The sequence below is a fragment of the Marmota flaviventris genome, chromosome 1 (genome assembly GCF_047511675.1).
Source record: "Marmota flaviventris isolate mMarFla1 chromosome 1, mMarFla1.hap1, whole genome shotgun sequence".
Lineage (NCBI taxonomy): Eukaryota > Metazoa > Chordata > Mammalia > Rodentia > Sciuridae > Marmota > Marmota flaviventris.
In genome coordinates, this window is record NC_092498.1 from 116,503,246 (window position 1) to 116,521,269 (window position 18,024).

The following is an 18,024-nucleotide window of genomic DNA, read 5'->3' on the forward strand; positions in this document are numbered from 1 at the left end:
AGCAATGGCGCTTGCAAGTGGGCCTTCCGTGAGAAGGGGAAGTCATGCTCCATCTCCAGGAAAATTTAAACTACTAAAGATCCCTTTATAGGGGAATGAGTGTGGCACCAACGTTCCCCGGGTTGACCAGAACGTCACTGGATCTCTAATGATGTCCCCAACTGACCAATGCAATCTCGGTGATGGGGACACCATGTTCCCACTGCCCAGGGTTGCAAACTACACATGGAATGTTGGGGTGACAGAGACGTCTGGTGTTGCTCGGGGTCTGGGGCCATAGGGCAGCAAGTGGGTGTCCTCGGAAAGTCCCGCTGGGCAGCAAGTGGCCTCATGCTGCAGTTAGCAGCTCCAGCCTCGGAAGCGAAGTAACCGTCTTTGGTCTGTATGAGGACCCACCTGGCACCCGCTTGGTGCTCCGTGGTGTTGGTGGCCCACCTCCCTCTGTGGCCTCCTCCCACAGAACTCCTCCTGCCACAGGCCCCAACGACGACTGGATTCATCCTGTGTCTGGGAGGGACACAGACGCTCCCTGAACATGACTGAGCCAAGAATTCCTAGGAGTTAAACCCTACGAGGCTGACGGACACCACCACGTCTCAGAGCATTTTTGTAGATTTACATCATGGCAAAAGGCCCACGCTCAGAGAATTTTGTTTTCTTTCCAATCATGTTAACATTTTGAAATAATTAGTTTAAAAATCAACTCTACTGAAAAGTGTCAAATGTTGTATTGAACTGGCCCGGCTACGGATTCTGAGACGAAAAAATTGGGGTGGGGGAACCTCACTTTGCTCTTTAGTAGCAGTGCCAGCTACTGATCAACAACATGTTTCATGGCCGGGTGGCCTCAGCACAATTGCTTCTAACAGCCACATGGCATCTGTCAGACTGCACACCAAGCTCACTCTGGGTAATTGGCCAACAGGCCTTGTTTGTGGCCTGCCTGAGGCGGGTGCTTCCTTCCTGGGAGAGCCTCATCCTGCCCTGGGCCCCCTTCTTTTTTTTGGTACCAGGGATTGAACCCAGGGGAGCTTTACCACTGAGCCCCATCCCCAGCCCTTTGTATTTTTTTATTTAGAGACAGGGTCTCGCTGAGTTGTTAGGCCCTCACTAAATTGCTGAGGCTGTCCTTGAACTCGAAATCCTCCTGCCTCAGCCTCCTGAGCTGCTGGGATGACAGGCGTGTGCACAGCACCTGCCTGGCCCCTTCTTTGAATGCACAGAATTTGAAACTCTAGTGTTGATGAACCGACAGGGGACTGCCTGCTTTGCATTCATGGGGGAACAGAAACCAATTTCAAGAAGTTTTGCTGAAAAATCTTCCTTAAACACAATCGAGAAGGAAACATAGTGAGCCACAGGGACGTGAGGGGACACATGTACCCGTGAATGTTGTAAGTTAAGAATAAACTTGGATTAGCAAAAGTTTCTAATTTATTCTGTACGTGTTACATAGCAGCTCAAAGCAACCTGTTATTTTTAGGCTTTGCTACTGATTCTTTTTTGAAATGTGAAATCGAGGCTTATTATAGCATAATTTTATAAAAATAATAGCAACCTCGATTGTTTTCCTTGACAATGTTCAAAACATTGCAACTATAGATATCTAAATTTCTAAAGTAATGAGAAAACCTGGGCTGACTTTTGTCCCAGTGTGGGAAGGACCAAATATCTAGGAATTCATCTACACTCTGAAAACTTCCAAGACAGCAGGTCCTGAGGCACGCCCTGGGGTGCCTGATCTGGGGAGAGCAGCAACCTCAAGAGGAGTGCTCCAGGACCCTGCGCCACCTGCTCACAGTGGCTGGAGCTGCTCGCTCAGGACTGGGACCCCTGGGTGCACGTCCTGTGTCCACACAAACCGCATGGAGCCGGGAGGGTGAGGGTGTGCTGGGGCACAAAGGGCTCTGGGGTACTTTCCAGAGCACGTTTCTTTTCTGAAAGGCAAAGACCCAGAGCAAAACCATGTGTTTGAAAGAGGTGCAGACTGGCAGGTCTCACAGCAAGAAGGGGAAGTCAAACCATCATCATGTGGCGTAGATGCCACCCAGTGTGACATGTACAAGATGAACCCAGCCCTGACAGTGGCAGGGCGCCCCCTCCTGAGGTGGCCCGTTAGCCTGGAGGAGGTGCTGGGCCCGGGAGCTCCGCATCCAGGCCAGCTGCAGCCAGCGGGGCTGGGAGGACGCCCTCCCCCTCGGGACGACCGCTGAGCCTCCTTTTGGGCAGTGTGGAACGTGTGCATTTTAAACAGAATCCAGGGCTCTTCTACCCTCTCAAGGGAGGGTGGTGGGGGGTGTGGCGCCCTCCTCCGCCCTGGCAGCAGCAGACAGCCACCTGTGCTACCTGAAACCCCGGCCGGGAGCCCAGGTGGATAAAAACCCCAAACTGCTGGCCCACGGTCACCCAGGTGCAGAGCAGACCTTCCAGAAGGTGATCTACTCCGCTCCCAAAATGACCTCGTGGTAGGAAGCCCTGACCTTCCCAGGGACTGTGGCACAGAAAGGTAAAAACAAAGGTTTGGAACCACTAAAAATATCAAGGACAGGATACAAGTGATCAAGACGACAAGTTATTTATATTGTTAGTAATTAATTTAAGACATACAGTAAAACTACACCAGGAACTGGATGAATGTGTAGACTTTGGAAAGGACTTTTTAGCCTGATGGCCTGGGGGACTTTGCTGGTTCTGTCACCCAGCATTTAATGAGGGCGTCAACAGGCATGGAGGGGTGGGGACGAAACACTGGGGAGGAGGCGCTGGGTCCTTTCTGCTGGACGGAGGGCCCCTCCCCAGAGAGGCCAGTGCAGAGGGACCCACCACCATGGGACAAGAGAGTCCCCACACGGCCACCTCCCATATTTGTTCCTCAGCTTTTGTTTTTCAAATTAAAATCATCTCAAATTAGGCTCAAGGTGAAGCAGCCAGATTCCCTTCCTCCTCCTACACATCACGGCTGACCGCTTCTCAGGGTCAGGCAGAAGGTTCCAGAACCACGGTGTTCTACAGGGGCTCAGGGTGGACTCCAAGCCAGCTGTAGCCAGGGTGCTTGTGACCTGGGCACCCAGAGGTGTCCCACTGCTGCCCTGGTCCCCAGTCTGTCACCTCACTACTCTCCCTGGGAACACCAGGGACTCTGGGGGGGGGCTGGCAAGTGAACCCCATTTGCCACCCCCACCTGCCCGTCAGGCGCCGATTCTCCAGTGCGCAGGGACGCGCTCCGCAGCCCCCTACCCCGGCCCTGGGACATTGGAGCCAGCATCTGCGACAGCAGAGCCCGGCCACCGCAGGGCACCCGGCACCCAGCACTGTGGACCTCCAGGGCCCCTGGGGAAGTCTGAGATGTCTGACATCAGACTGAAAAATTAAGTGCCGAGTAGGGATGTTTCAATTCCAGCTTGGAGGTACCAAAATAAGTGTCTAGCAAAGAAAAGGAGCTTGTGTCCTCAGTAGTCTCCAGTGCGGGCCAGCACCACTTGGTGGCGCAGGGTCGGCCGCGCCTGGAGAGGTCCAACTCCCTTTGGGGGCATCTGGCGCCCGCCCGGGGCCTCCTGGCAGCGGATGAAAGGTCCCAGTGCCCGGCACCTCCGCCACAGCCTGGCACGTCCGCACCGACCCCAGGCTCCGCCCCACGTGGAGAGCCGGGTGTGGCCTCCCGGAGGCCCTCGTCTCTCCCACTCTCGCGCTACAGGCCATTGCTGCTTCGGTGGCACAGCGGGGGCTTGGAGAGCTCCACCAGGCTGGCCCGAGGCCTGTTGAGGAACTTGGGCGCGCGGCGCAGGAGCCGCTGGGCCTCGGTGAAGGTCTCGGTCAGCTCCTTCTTCCACTGCGCGAACTCGGGGTCGCTCTGCAGGGAGACAGGAAGACGGGCTGGGACAGGTCCACCCACCCTGCCCACAGCCTCTGGAGGTGACCTGGAGCCTCAGGGGCATACCCCTCGGTGCCTACCCTGAAGCCACCTCTCCAGACACTGGGCCTACGACCCTCATCCAGAGCCTCTAGCAGCGAGAGGGGAGGCCAGCCTCCTGGAGCAGCCCCAGCAGAGCAAACGGCTTCAGTTCAACAACTGTGGTGGGCAGCAGGAGGGAGGAGCCCCGCAGGCCAACGCGCCCCTTCGCGGGCGAAAATTAGCATTGAGGTGATTAAGGTGCGTCTTGGGGTCCACTCCTTGTTTATCTCCCGGAACACGCTCTGGAGCCCCCAACCCCCAACACACACCGTGCACCAGAGCAAACAGTGTTCAGGAATGAAACCTGGGCTCTACAACTGGAGGGAAAAGAGCATCGCCCCTTAGAGAAGTCTGATTGGTCTCTTCCGTTTGTTTAAACGTGTGAACTTCAACCTCAAACGTGCTGGCAGGTCAGACCTAGAACCTCAGGTCCCATAAAACTCCACCCCCACGGAGTGCTGGGGGTTTCCACATAAGGTCACCAAACTCAGGTATTTCCTCCTTCTGTTTTCACATATTTTCTTTTTTGAACTACCTGTTGATGTGGTGGACACCCGGCTCAGTTTGTAAGGGCCGCAGGACCCCGTGGGGCACCCTGGTGCCGGGCAGCCAGCGGTGCTGGTGTCAAGCAGTGGCTCAACCTTCACCCCAGAGACAAGGAGCCGCACTCACCTCACACTGCAGGACAAACTGTTTCCCTCCTTTTATTCTGAACAAAATGCACTTTTTGTCTTTAATCTGAGTTTCTTCCACAGAGAGGATTTGTTCCATGGTCAGTAGATTTTGCTAACCATAAAAACAAACGAAATAAATAAAAGTTACTTCCCAGTATTTCATGATTTTTTAAATTTCTTAAATGAATAAGTGATGATACCAAGAACTCAGAACAAGTCCAAAAAAAGAAAGAAGAGAAGCAGCGTTGTTCTTTCTTTGATGATGTTCTAGAACGGAAGGGGAAACAGCTACAAAGGAACACGCTGGAAAATCCAAATGATAATGTCTCAAAGAAAACCGCAAAGAAAGCAATGCTTCTACGAGGCCAAGGGGAGCGCGACCTGCCACAGAACTGATCTGGCCTCAGGGGCCATCCTTCAAGCTGTGAGGGAAGTCCCCAAGCCTGGCCTAGGGCTTACAGCAACTCAGGAAAGGCCTGGCGATGTCAGATGCTATCGAAATGGCACTGCAGATACAGGTGACAGCCTTAAGAGATTGTCACACTGGGTGTACAGCATCGCTGCACACGGCAAAGGCTATGCGTGAGTTCCTTACCATTTTGTGTTTTGGGGGGTAAATACTCCAGGAATCCTAAATGAGAAACAACAGCGTCATAAGCTCCTGAGTTCCCCTTCTCCTCTGACCTTACCAACCGCGCCCTGTGCTCTGCAGCTGCTCAGGAGAGCACTGGGTGTGACCTTTCAACACCAAGGTCAGCTCCTGCATCTCAGGTTGAACATAGGAAGTCGAGTCTTAATTTTTTAAATATCCTGAAAAGCGGGGCGGCTTCCTTCCCATGTGCACAACAGTGTAAATGAACAAAGGCCCAGTGCCCCCTTACCTGGGGACGGCCTGAGCTCCGGGGCCACCTCCACCTGCACTGCACCTGTGTCGTGTGTGACTCACAGCCACAAAGATCTTGTCAATGAGATCCTAGCTATGCTAGTTTTTTTAAAAATGGCTTTTTTTTTTTTTTTTTTTTTTGGTACAAAAATCTGTGAGAGCCTGTTTATTTTTTTAAAACAATGTGTTATATGCAATCCCAGCCATTCATAGTTAAACGACAACTTCCACCCAGGGATTCCAAAGCACCGTCCCAAGTGGAAGGGTAAGATCAGGGCCTACTGTGTTCCACACCGACTCCACAGGGAGTGGTGGCAGCCGTGTTCTGATCGCCTAATACATAACGACGTTTCTGACATCCAGGACCATCTCTGGCTTACAGTGACAGACATGCCCTCCCCGGGAGCAGAGGGCAGGCCTTCACCCACTGCTGGCTCCTTTCCCGGCCATCAGCACACAGGAGGTGCTTAATAAATGCTGCCTGACCTGCCACCAGGTACAGGGTGGAGCAGAGACTTCTTTTCCTTTTACACTCATTGCCCATTAGCTCCACGGAGAACCCAAGAGCACAGCACATCTTCCTGTCCCTAAATGAGGGCCACATGCAGACTCCACCGGGGGCAGACAAGAGGGAGTGTGGTCTGGTGACCTCGTCTCTGTGCCCAGTGTTGTGGGTGACATTTCATTTGATCTGATGTGGGGAGAGGTGGGAGGCCTGTGTGGACGTGGGTTTGAACGCCCCCCATTGACACTGTCCAGCTGCGTCCCTGGCCACACGGTGCCCATCTGAGCCCTGTTTCCCCTCCACAGGGGACGGTCAGACCTTCAGAAGCTGCTAACAGACTGAGACGTCTTTGTTGCACAGCAGCGGGCCTCAGATGACTGGTAAGATTGACAGCAGGCGAAGTAACTGTCCAGGGTTTCCTCTGGACACCTTCCATGTTCAGGCACTGCAAGGCCCTTCCTTGACTTGGCTGGACTTGGGGGGCTGGAGGAAACAGCGTGGCGCCCCAGCCTCATGCACAAGATTGGACGAGACCCCGGCTCGTGGAGGAAGTTAGGAGACCCACTGGGGACCTGAGCTCATCCTGCGGCGAGCGCAGGGCACAGACGCGACCTGCCCCCGACTCACCCGCGACTCGCCTTCTCCCCTCCACTCGAGTCTGTTGGGAAAGAGGTAGAAGTAGCGGCGCTGCCACTGCGTGAGGAACGGGTTGCCCAGCTTCAGCATGTAGCCGTGCAGGAGGCAGTCCTTGCCCAGCGCGTAATCTGCGGGGAGACGAGCGAGTGTGGGGTGGCTGCGCAGCCGGGGGCCGGCCACCCGCTCCGGGAGGGCAGAAGGCGACGGCGGGAGATGGAGCGTCTCCATCAACACACCTCGGCTGGTCTAAGGACAGGCGTCTCTTTGGGCGTCTCTACCAACACACTAAATGACACTTCTCCACACTCTTCAGTCAGACCCGTGCATTGACTGCTCAGAGGGGACAAAGTGTGTTCCCAGACCATCTCTGTCCCTGCTGTGTGTGTGCGTGGTGAGAAGAGGAGCGCATCCACACCCCTGTCCTCTGTGGGATGGGAAGGTCCCTCTCCTCTTCCTTTCATTCTACAGGTGACACTAGAGGGGGCCTTTGTCACCCAGGTCAGCAGAGTCAATCATGGGCAGTCCCTTCCTGAGCAGAGGCTAAGCTTCTTCCTCAACGTGTGGCTGTGCAGAGACCATCCACCCATCTGTGGACTCTTACAGGGGAATCTGGAGCCTTGGTCGGAGCCCTGGGGACCCTGACATGGCTCACAGGCTGAGCTTCTCCTTCCTCGGACAATGATTGGGCAAAGGCCCAGGGCTGGGCATGTCCAGGGAACAGGAAGGACAAAATCCTGCCCTGGGGAGCTAAGTCCAGTGAGAGGTGTAGAAATAGACAAAGGAGCCACCCCCCTGCCGTGTCCCCACAGCAGGAAGGGCAGGAGCAGGTGGGGAAGGACCAGGACACAGAGGGCCAGGGCTGGCGTCTCTGCAGCCACCCCCCTGAGCAAAACAGCGCTTGGTTTTCAGAAAGTGTCTAAATCCCAACACAGTATTTGTTCAGAGAGCTCAAGCTGGACTCTGCTTTTCTGTGAAGGTGACTTCTGAGGTGGCCAACCAAGGTCACAGATTACTAAGGATGTATGTATGAAGATGAACTCATCGATTTGTCAGATGATGATGGTTCTGATGCAAACAATACACTTCAACAAGGTCACCTGGGCAAGGGTGTTTTCCAGATCCTAGGACCATTAGGGCCCTCCATCCACCAAATGACCGTTCGTACACTTTTTAGGGTAAAACCTGCCATGGTGAGGGTGTCCCAGTGTGATCCCCAGGGACCAGCTCTCTAAGGATTAGTGTATACAGCAGGCCATGGCCCTGTGGAGCTGAGGCGTGGAGGCAAAGCCCTGTGGATTCACGTAGGAGAGTCACCAGAACACAAGGCCGGAGCCGGCTGTCCTAAATAGGTGATAAATGCCCCAAGGAAGGAGTCCACTGAGACCATTGGATCCTCCAGCAGGGGGCCTCCAGCCAGCTGCCCTAACATAGAGGGGAAGCACCCTCGGTACCTCCTAAATGTCTGCAAGGTCGAGCTAGGGTTCAGCGTGAATGTCAAACAAGATGTGTCTTACCTCAATCATCAACTACAGTACATGCAAACAGCCCAACTAAAAGAGATCTTGGAAAAATCAAGAGTCACAACGTTCAGTGAATCAAGGATGATTGACAGATTCATGTTTGTTGTTACGTTTTCTATAGAAATCCTAACAGGGCACCTGATTTTTTAAACGAAAAGGCACACTTTGGCTGTTCTTTAATGCGGTTTGTACCACAGATGTATTTACACGCTTATCTCTCTTGACAGGTGGCATGCCAAGCCCAGTTCCCTGCCGGGACCAGTCACAAACTCTATGCGGCTGGTACCTGATGGGAACATGACCCTTCTTCAAGTGCCATCACAGACCCGGGGTCTCGAGGTGCTGACGCAGGGCATGAAACCCTGTCCAGGCCTCTGTGACTGGGCAGGGCACACAGGTAGGCTGGCCCTGCCCACACGGGCGTGTCCCTCTTCCGGGAAGAGCCTGCCAGGCCAAGAGGCCCGTGGAGAGGTCCTGCTCACTGTGTCCGGGCTTCCCTGAGGACCCGAGCCTGGGACGCTGTTTCTTTAGGGGCTCTGGAATACCACCCCGAACGCCTCCAACACACGTGAAGCTACCGTGACGTTGGGCATTGTTTTTTTTTTTTTTTTCTTTGTTGGAAAACACACGACACCCGACGCTTTCCCAATAACCCGTGGAGACCCCGCCCCGGGAGGGCTGGAGCTGCGTGGCCTCTCACCTTCCTCGTGGCCCAGCTGTTTGTTCTTGGCCCTCTTCCTGGCCTCCACCTTGTCCGTGTCTGCGTTGACGGCTTCATAGACGGTTTCTGTGACTTCCTGCTGCCAGCGCTCGGAGATGACCAGGGGGAAGTTCCTGTAGAGCTCCTGGTCGCAGTCCAGCAGCTTGCCAATTTAAGAAACCAAGACATTTATGATTTAGCGCACTTCTGAAGGCTCACGTCGCCACCCGTGGTGGCCCCGGCACAACAGTATTCAGGGAAGTGACAGGATGACCACCTCTGCTAGAGACAACAGCTCTCCACTGCAGGAGGAAGGGGGTTGGGCCCCTTCTACGCCAGCTTCATGACGTCTGTGCCACTGAAAACCAACCTGATGTACGGGTAGGTTCTGCCACCAAGTGCCACTGCGACTACAGTGAGGGTACCTTGTTTATAAAGTAGGAAAACAGTCCATATAATTCTAGAGCTCATGATAAGGGCAAAGCCAAGAAGGTTCCCAACCTACCATCGGTTCATCTGAAAAGTCAAACACAAGGTAACGTAGGCTGAATTCACCATTCTTTCCATGAACTTTCCAAGTAATTAAACACTATGAACATGGGTAGAGACATTAAGCCCAAGATGCGTGGAGAGTTTAGGCAACACAGCCTGTAAGAGTTGCTGTGATAAAAATTACACGTAATGATAGCATTTTTGCTTCCAGTTATTCAAAATTCTTCCGTCTGCCCTCTAAGAGAGGCTGCACTTTGAAAATGAGCCAAGATCCTGGTGCAGTGGCCCATGCCTGTAATCCCACCAACTCCAGAGGCTGAGGCAGGAGGATGGCAGGTTCGAGGCCAGCCTCAAGACCCTGTCTCAAAATAAAAAAGGGCTGGAGATGTGGCTCAGTGGTCAAGTGCCCCTGTGCCCCCAGCACCAAAAAAAGTCATCATGTCCCTGAGCTATGGTGTAGGGGGCCGTGGAATACAATTTGAGAGGAGCAGCCCGGGTCTTGTGAGAAGCACAGTTCTCTCTAGGGTCCGAGTTCCTTACTCCTTTCTCTGAGAAATAAGAAGGGGACAAGCACTGCAGCAGGCAAGCTCTTTAGAAGGGAAAGAGACACGGGGTGGGCCGAGTGCGCCCCACACCCCAGACTGGGGCACGGTCTGTCTGTGTGCCTGTGCTGCGGGGAAGGCACCCCCACTCCCACACCCCTGGCTGGCAGGGCCCCTTCCTGCCGTCTTCACACCTCCAGACTAATTGCAGTTCTGGGTGTGAGGAGGGGCAGGTGGCACCTGGGGTGAGGGTGTGCCACTGAGAGTGAGGGCAGGGGCGGCAGTGCCACCACGCCAGGCCCCACACTCCCTCCGAGCGGCTGCCCTACAACAGCCAGCCCTGCTCTGTGGATGCACGGTGCGCCTCCCAGGCCTTCCAGAAGCCTCCATCCTGGGACCCAGCCCCACTGCTCAGCAGGACTTAGAGGAGAGCTGAGGGAGACCTGAGGTGAGGGGCGGAGCCTTCTGTGATGAACAGAGCAGTGGGGGGAGGGGGCTGCTTCCCACAGGTGGAGAAGCCGTGCTCCTGAAGACCAGGGGCTGCCAGGGGACGCGCCATCAGGGCTGCGCCCTTTCCCCCAGCGTCCTTCCCATACAGGCTCCTCCCCCCAGTCATGTTCCCCCACAGGCTCCTCCCACCCAGCCTCATTCCCCACACAGGCTCCTCCCTCCCAGCCTCATTCCCACACACGCTCCTCCCTCCCAGCCTCATTCCCACATAGGCTCCTCCCACCCAGCCTCATTCCCCCACAGGCTCCTCCCACCCAGCCTCATTCCCCACACAGGCTCCTCCCACCCAGCCTCATTCCCACACAGGCTCCTCCCTCCCAGCCTCATTCCCACACAGGCTCCACCCTCCCAGCCTCGTTCCCACACGGTTTCCACATCCCGCTGCGCTCTCCCCTGAAGCCGCAGCGATAGAAGCCACTAGCTTGCCACAAGGGCTGACTGTGGGCCAGGGGCTTGGACTGGTCATCGCACCATCCTGGAGAATGAATGGCCAGCAATGAAGCCACACGCTTTACAGGTGGGGAAGCCACGGCTCGGGGCTGGGACGGCCCGAGTCCATTCAGCTGAGAGTGGCAGCTTCACACCAAGTCTTCAGAGTCCGGTTTATAGAAAGTTTCCATCAGAGGATCTTTCATGTGAAAATTTTGTCTGGGCTTCCACATAATAGCAGCTTTAATTTAATTTTGATGGACAGTGGCATATATGATGACAGAATTCTATTGTGACAGCTGCCCCTTTTAAATAGTGATATACATGGATGCTTGGCACTCGGACGGGTTCCGAAGGGTCACACTGTAGACGCGGCCCAGTGAGGGCAGGCCTGGGCATGCCGGCTGCTGTCCCGGGGAGCCCAGGGCGGCAGACCTCAGAGGGGTGCCTCTAAACTGCTGAATCACTTCACACCCTCCACACGCTGTGGCCTTGCCCCTGGTCCTCTGGCACCTCACCTCCTCCTCCTGGGAGCTGCTCCTGCATACACCCCAGCTCTGCCCTCCTCTCCTGGAGCTGCCAGCTCTGACCACTTCCTTCCCCAGCTCGCCAGGCAGGTGGCCTTGGACTCTGCCCTCCTCCCCAGGGCCTCTGTACTTCCTCTGGTCCTCTACCCACCACCTCTGTCCCTTCAGAGCTCCTGCCCGGCCAGTGATTTCAGTCTTTGCTCTGCACCTGGCAGGTGTGTTTTGACAGTGTTGCTGCCTTCTGGAGGGGAAGGCACCTGGGGGACAAGGGGAGGTGCCTAGAGAAAAGCACGTGGGCGGCAGCTAAGAGGAGGGGGCCTGGGGAGGTGGGAAGAGCCTGGGATGAGCTGTGGGGGCTCACAGGGGGCAGATGACAGTTTGACGCTAGTGACACGCTGCAACTTAGCATCTTAAAGACGATAGTTTTCCTTGGTGATCACATCTGTAATTATGACTTGTCTCTAGTTAGAAAAATGATGATGTGAACAGAAGCTTCAAAAATGCCAAGGATGACACAAAAGGCAGGGACTATGTCCCTTTGATTGACACAAGCAAATGGCCCCTGCTGTTGGCGTTCTCATCCCAGCCTGGGGACCCACCTACTAGGAGAATTACGACGACTGAGCTCAGGTACCAGGTGAGCTGTGCTGGATGTCAAGTTGTTTCTCTGGCTCACATTCATTCAAGTTTTATTTCAAACACAAATATTCCATATCAATCAACCATTTTGCAGTTTGTCAAAATCAAAATTAGCAAGGCTGGGCATGGTGGCGCATGCCTGTCATCCCGGCAGCTCGGGAGGCTGAGGCCGGAGGATGTTGATTTCAAAGCCAGCCTCAGCAACAATGAAGCCCTAAGCAACTCAGTGAGACCCTGTCTCTAAATAAAATACAGAATAGGGCTGGGATGGGGCTCAGTGGTGAGTGTCCCTGAGTTCAAGCCCCAGGACCTAATAAAAGACAAATAAAATTAGCAGTACAAAGAAAGCTTTTATGGTGTCTGTCTAAGGTAGGTCTTTGACTGCACATATGTCAACTACGTAGATATTCACTTGTAGGTGACATTCTACAACCGTGCTAGAGCAATCACTAAGTTTGATGGACATTCAACAGAAATTCTCTCCACCCCAAACCAGAAGGCAGCCAGCACCCGCGTACCTTAACGCCTTTGGTGTCCTCTTCATCAAAGGAGCCGATGTCAAAGGCATCCGCAGCATTGACCTCTCCCCGGGGAGGGATGAGGGGTGGTGGGTACTGAAAGAGGCAAGGAGGCGGGTTCCCTTATCAGCTGCCCTTGGCGGCCCCCTCCCCTCCCAGCAGTCTGTGTCAGGAGCTGAGTGAAGTCACCCTGCTGCATTCTGAGCAGCACTAAAGCCATATGCATTCACACAAGGGTCTGCACTGGCAGCCCCAGGGGACAGCCAAGTCTCAGGGGCAAAAAAAAAAAAAAAAAGACCTTCAAGTCTTAAAACATTTTTAAATATAATGAAGTCTCAAGACTTCACACCCCCCACCCCCCACCCCGCCTCTAGAAAGCAGTTCCCTCAGAGGATGCAGTGTTCCTCCTGGTCACTGGAGCCACAACCTGCCACCACGGCGCCTGCAGAAGCGCCAAGCTCCAACACCTGTAGGTGTCGCCCAGGTGAATGGCCATGCCCAGATTCTGTCTACAGGACCAACCAGTCAGGGTGTCCTTCCCACAGAAGGGACGCCCCTCTGCAGCTTGCATTCGTGCAGAAACTGCCAATCACATAAGAATAAAATATATTCTTAAAAATATATTTTATTTGGGGTTTTCCTATATCAATGAGATATAATGAAGCTTAAAATAAGGAAACAGGGCTGGGCCATGGCTCAGGGGTGCAGCCGTGCCTAGCATGGGGGAGGCCCTGGGTTCCATCCCCAGCATCACAAGAAATGTTTTTAAAAGAATAAAAAAATAAAGGAATTGTGCTGATATACAATCATGCTAATTCTTAAACTACGTGGTCCGGGGCTAGAAGATATATATAAGTTTATGCCAAAAGTTTCTCCTATACTTTTACAGAAGTCTATGTAAAACTACGGCCATGTTAAGAAATCAAGCAGATGGGCCAAAACTAAAATGTCTCAATTATATGGACATTTGAATTAGCTACATAACAGCTCTATTTTATCTTTAATTAATTTATAGAGGAGGTATTTTTGAAATTTATATAAGCTGTCCCCCAGTATCTGAGGATTGGTCCCAGGAACCCCCTGCAGACCCAGATTAGCACATGCCTGAGACCCTGATGTAGAATCACAGGTATTTGCCTAGGACCTGGCCATCTCCTCCTGGATACTGTGCCATCTTTAGATGATGCAATCCCCAGTACAGTGTAAGTGCTATGTGAATCGTTGCTAGACTAGGTTGTTTGGGGAAAAACTAATAGGGAAAAAAATCTGTGCATATTCCATACGGATGAGATTTTTCTTCCTATCTTTCACCTGTGGTTGGTTGAGCCTGGGGGTGCAGGGCCAACCCAAAAAACAAAAGGAAGAGTGAGTTGTTGTCCCAAAGGGGGTCAGCCAAGGGCAACACCCGGGTGTCAGAGCTTTGTGGACACAGGAAGCTGGGTGGGGACCAGGTCCAGGAAGCCAGCAAGGAGGAGAGGCAAAGCGGGCAGAGCGCAGAGGCCGTGGCACCAGGGCCTGGGTGTGAGTACCTTCTGCAGGTAGACGTGCTGCCAGTCGATGCCCTTGAAGAAGCCATGTCCTTTCACCTCCTGGGCACTGGGGAAGAGAGGGTCCTAAAGGTGGTGAGTATCCACTGGAGACGGGAGAGGTACTTTACAACATGTTGGAGTGACCACAGCTTTTCAGGACAGCAAGTAAGGACGCTTCTCTCAGAGCAGCTCAGGGAACGCCGTGACCTTGAGAAAGGCCTAGGGCAGTACCTGGAGCCCGTCCATGTGACCACTCATGGCCCGCCCACACCCCGCGGCAGGTATAGGTGTGTGACACCTTAAAAGCAGAACAGTAGAGGACACACACACATTCTACGTGCCTGTCAATGTCGATTCTGTAGCCATAAGAATTTAGCTTAATAAGAATTAAATTGGAGATCTACACATTTAAGAAATTTGTGGCAAATGTCTGCTGGTTCTGATAGGGAAAATGATGATCTTAAGCAGGAAACACTGACTTGGATGCAAACTAGAAATCTAGTGGTGGGTTGAGTGCCGAGCCCCTTCCTAAGCTGAAGAAACAAACTTCCTGAAGTTCATGGTCAAGACCTCCCTGACCCACAGCACTTCTCTGTCCATCTGTGTTGCAGAGCCCAGGCCGGTCCTCAGACACACCACAAGGGCCTGCCCAGGCCCTGTGTGCCTTTGGTGACGTCACGTGACGCCCAAGTCCTGTCTGCATGAGGCCTCATGTCCAAGTGCCTGCCCAGCAGCCCTGCATGGACCACGCAGCAGGTCTGAGGCTGCTCTGCTGCCCCCAGGCCACTCTCCTCCCACCCAAGCTGCCCCGCTGCCCCTCACTCCCCAGCTTCCCTGGGAACTTATGGCAAAATTCAGTGCCGCACCCCAGTGACAAGGGCCCAGGGGACCTGGCCAGGGGCCACCTCTGGGATCCATTCTTCTACCTGTCTTCTTCCTCCACCCTCAGTTTCTGTGACCCAGCCTTCCTGGCTTTTCTGAATCGCAGCCTGTCTGAGGCCCTCCCGCCCGAAGCCCTCGACCTACAAAGTTTTCCCACCATCTGCCCACCACTTTGCTTAAGTCATTCCTGGTCCCTTTCACAGCCCTTGTCCTCTCAGTGGTCTGTTTGCTGGTGCCGTCTCCACTCCACGTAAGTGCCAAGTCCATCTGGGTCCTGTCCTGCGGAGGCAGGGTGATGGGGCTGGCGCTCAGCGAGGGCTCAGGGGTCACCGAGTGGGGCGGAGTCCAGGTCACGGAGCTCTGGGCATGTCCACCAGAAGCCCTGGGGCTTTCTGCAGCTGTGCTATGGTTGGTGCCCTGTCACTAGCCCTAGACGTGAGCTAGACAGGCTCCTGGTTTCCTCACATCCACTAGCAACTGCCGAGGGCCGCAGGGGTGGCTTCTGGATCAGCCCTGCCCCTCCCACAGGCCCGAGGGACAGCAGAGCACAGAGAGGCAGACCCTCCCCAGAGGCGGCAGCCAGGGCCACCAGCTGGCAAGTGGGGGAGGGGACAGAGAGTGGGGACTGGGCAGAGTGGCCGAGCTGGGGTCTTGGGGACGGAGCCATGTGCTGACCTCCAGGTTCATCACAGAGGATGAGTGCGTGTGAGACACAGGGCTCGGGCACTGCTGGACACAGCTGGACACCTGCACACGGAACCTCCTGCCCCACACCAAGCCCCAAGCACCTGCAGCTGTCCTGGTGGGAAGGAACTACCCCCCACCCCCGTATGATCTGGATATGAGCTATCCCCCAAAAGCTCATGTGTGCAAGAAGGCTGAGAGGCGAAGTGACCGGGCCATGACAGTCTTGATCCAATCAGTGGTTAGCCCCCCTGAAGGGATTAACTGAGTGGTGACTGAGAGTGGGTGGGGGTGGCTGGAGGAGGTGGGCCCCTGGGGGCGTGGCCTTGGGTTATAAGTTCTATATCTGAGGAGTAGAGTCTCTCTCTCTCTGCTTCCTGAGGATCATGCGAGCTACTTCCCTCTTCCACACTCTTCCACCATGATGTTCAGCTTCACCTTGGGCCCTCAGTCTATGGACTGAGACCTTCAAAACCATGAGCCTCCAAATAAACTTCCTCCTCCACAGTTATTCTGGTGGATCCTTTAGCCACAGCAATGAAAAAGCTAAGACAACCTCTGAAAGATTCCACAGTCAAGAAACTAAACCTGTTACTAACCTTTCAAAATAAATCAGTAAAAGGGTTGGAAATTTAAGTGATCAGAAAGTATAAGAAAGAGTCAAAGCAAAGATATGGATAATATACAAGATCAGGAGCAGAGGGGACCAGCCTAGAAGTCCCAGCATCCAGCCAATGGACTTCTGGGAGAAATGGAGGAGCGGAAATGTACACAAGTTAAACAAGACTCTCCCCTAAGCTGAAGAGCATGAGTCTTTGAGAGAAAGCACCTGGCGTCAGGAACTACGGGAGTTCCATACCACAGGGATTGTTCACTTGTACTCAATAAAGCAGAGTCTTCAGAGTTCTGGGGGGTTGCTAGTGACTGACTGTCCCGTGTCTGGCCTACATGAGTCATGTCTGTGGACGGCAGGAAGACAGTCTAGGTGAGACCCAGACACCTGGCCTCTCACAGCCCCTCTCTAAGATTCCTTGGGAACATGCTCCAGCTCAAACAGAGGGACCCAGAAAAGTAGAGGCGAGGGATCAAGTCGATGGTGATTCAGACCAGGAGAGCAGAGCAGGGCGGCGCCGGCTGCAAGGAAGCCGACTGGCCGAAATCACGTGGTTCTCACTGGAGCTGGTAGTTTGTGTGCCATGAAGAAAACCAGGAAAAGTAAAAGCCCATGACTGTGATATCATCTCTTCATATACACACACGTCATGTTATATAAATAAATGTAAGGCCTATTACCAGACTACGTAGTTGCCTTATGGTACAAACACTATTTCACCTGCAACTTTTGAAATCAACCCATGCAAAGTGCAAAGGTTGGGATTCATTGTGATCAAAGAATAGGGAAAAGACAATAACAAGTTAATTTGGCAAAAATAGAAAAGTACATGACAAACGAGGGAGAGAGAAGCAATTGATGAATGAAGAGAATGTCGAAGCCTCACTGTATACAGTCGGGACTCAAGAGATGCTGCTTGTAGTTGGTGAGAAAAGGCACCACTGGCTAAATCTATAGTTTAAAGCTACAAAGGTAAACAAAAGAGGATCCCAAAGTAGACTTGGACTCTTGGGAGGGGGGGAGAGGAGGGAAGAGGGGGGAGGGGGCAGTGACCAGGGCTTTATTCTTACAGTGAGAATGGGACACCCTCAGTGGAACCGATAAATAAGGAAATGTGCATATGAGCATATTATTTAGCTAAATAAAACACACACAGTATTCAGGAATAATGAGCGCATACACATGCAGGCTACTCTGGAAATACAAAAATACACACACGTCACACACACACACACACACACAAGTGACATACTGTCCTTTCCGTGTGAAGCCAGCCACGTGTGGGGACAAATCAGGGACTGTCTGTGTAAGCATTTCTCTAAAGCTTCCTCCCTGGTCTGTTTGGGGGTGCTTTGGGGGAGGGGAGAGCAGGTGAAGGAGACGGCCATTCCTCAGGTGGGCCTGGGAGAAAACGTGGGAGCCGGTCACAACATCTCAGTGCAAGACTGAGACAGTGGCATGCACCACGGGGACAGGGACTGCAAGGTGGCCGAGTTCATTCCGTCCTCCACCAGGCTGGCTCCACACCTCACAGGCTCCCGGCTTCTCAGTCACAGCACTCACAGAGCAGTGCACACACATTCGGTCCCCGCCTGTGGGGACAGAAGAGCTGAGCCTACCCGCTTCCGTGACAGCCCAGCCGCTGGCTCACTTCCCGCTGCAGCAGGCCCTCCAGGAGGGACTTGAGGTCAGGGGAGAAGGTGTCCGGGAGCTCCACGTTCTGGGGAGAGAACAGCGGCTCCTGGAAACAGCAGCCTCACACCCGAGGCCCCTGGGTCAGGACAGCACG

The 18,024-nt window shown here is 53.8% G+C and overlaps 1 protein-coding gene across 3 annotated transcripts in view; it reads right to left on the reverse strand.

The window, feature by feature from the left end:
• Nucleotides 1-2,559: 2,559 nt before the first annotated feature.
• Nucleotides 2,560-18,024, reverse strand: part of Grk3 (G protein-coupled receptor kinase 3) — a 115,844-nt gene continuing 100,379 nt past the window's right edge. For all 3 annotated transcript variants that reach the window (XM_071615090.1, XM_027955882.2, XM_071615084.1), the window contains 7 exons: nucleotides 17,855-17,955; nucleotides 14,057-14,123; nucleotides 12,528-12,623; nucleotides 8,871-9,033; nucleotides 6,642-6,778; nucleotides 4,625-4,738; nucleotides 2,560-3,850 (listed from right to left, as the gene is read on the reverse strand). In XM_071615090.1, the coding sequence (XP_071471191.1) occupies nucleotides 3,689-3,850; nucleotides 4,625-4,738; nucleotides 6,642-6,778; nucleotides 8,871-9,033; nucleotides 12,528-12,623; nucleotides 14,057-14,123; nucleotides 17,855-17,955 (840 nt within the window). In that variant the 3' untranslated portion in view covers nucleotides 2,560-3,688. The remainder of the gene's footprint in view (nucleotides 3,851-4,624; nucleotides 4,739-6,641; nucleotides 6,779-8,870; nucleotides 9,034-12,527; nucleotides 12,624-14,056; nucleotides 14,124-17,854; nucleotides 17,956-18,024) is intronic.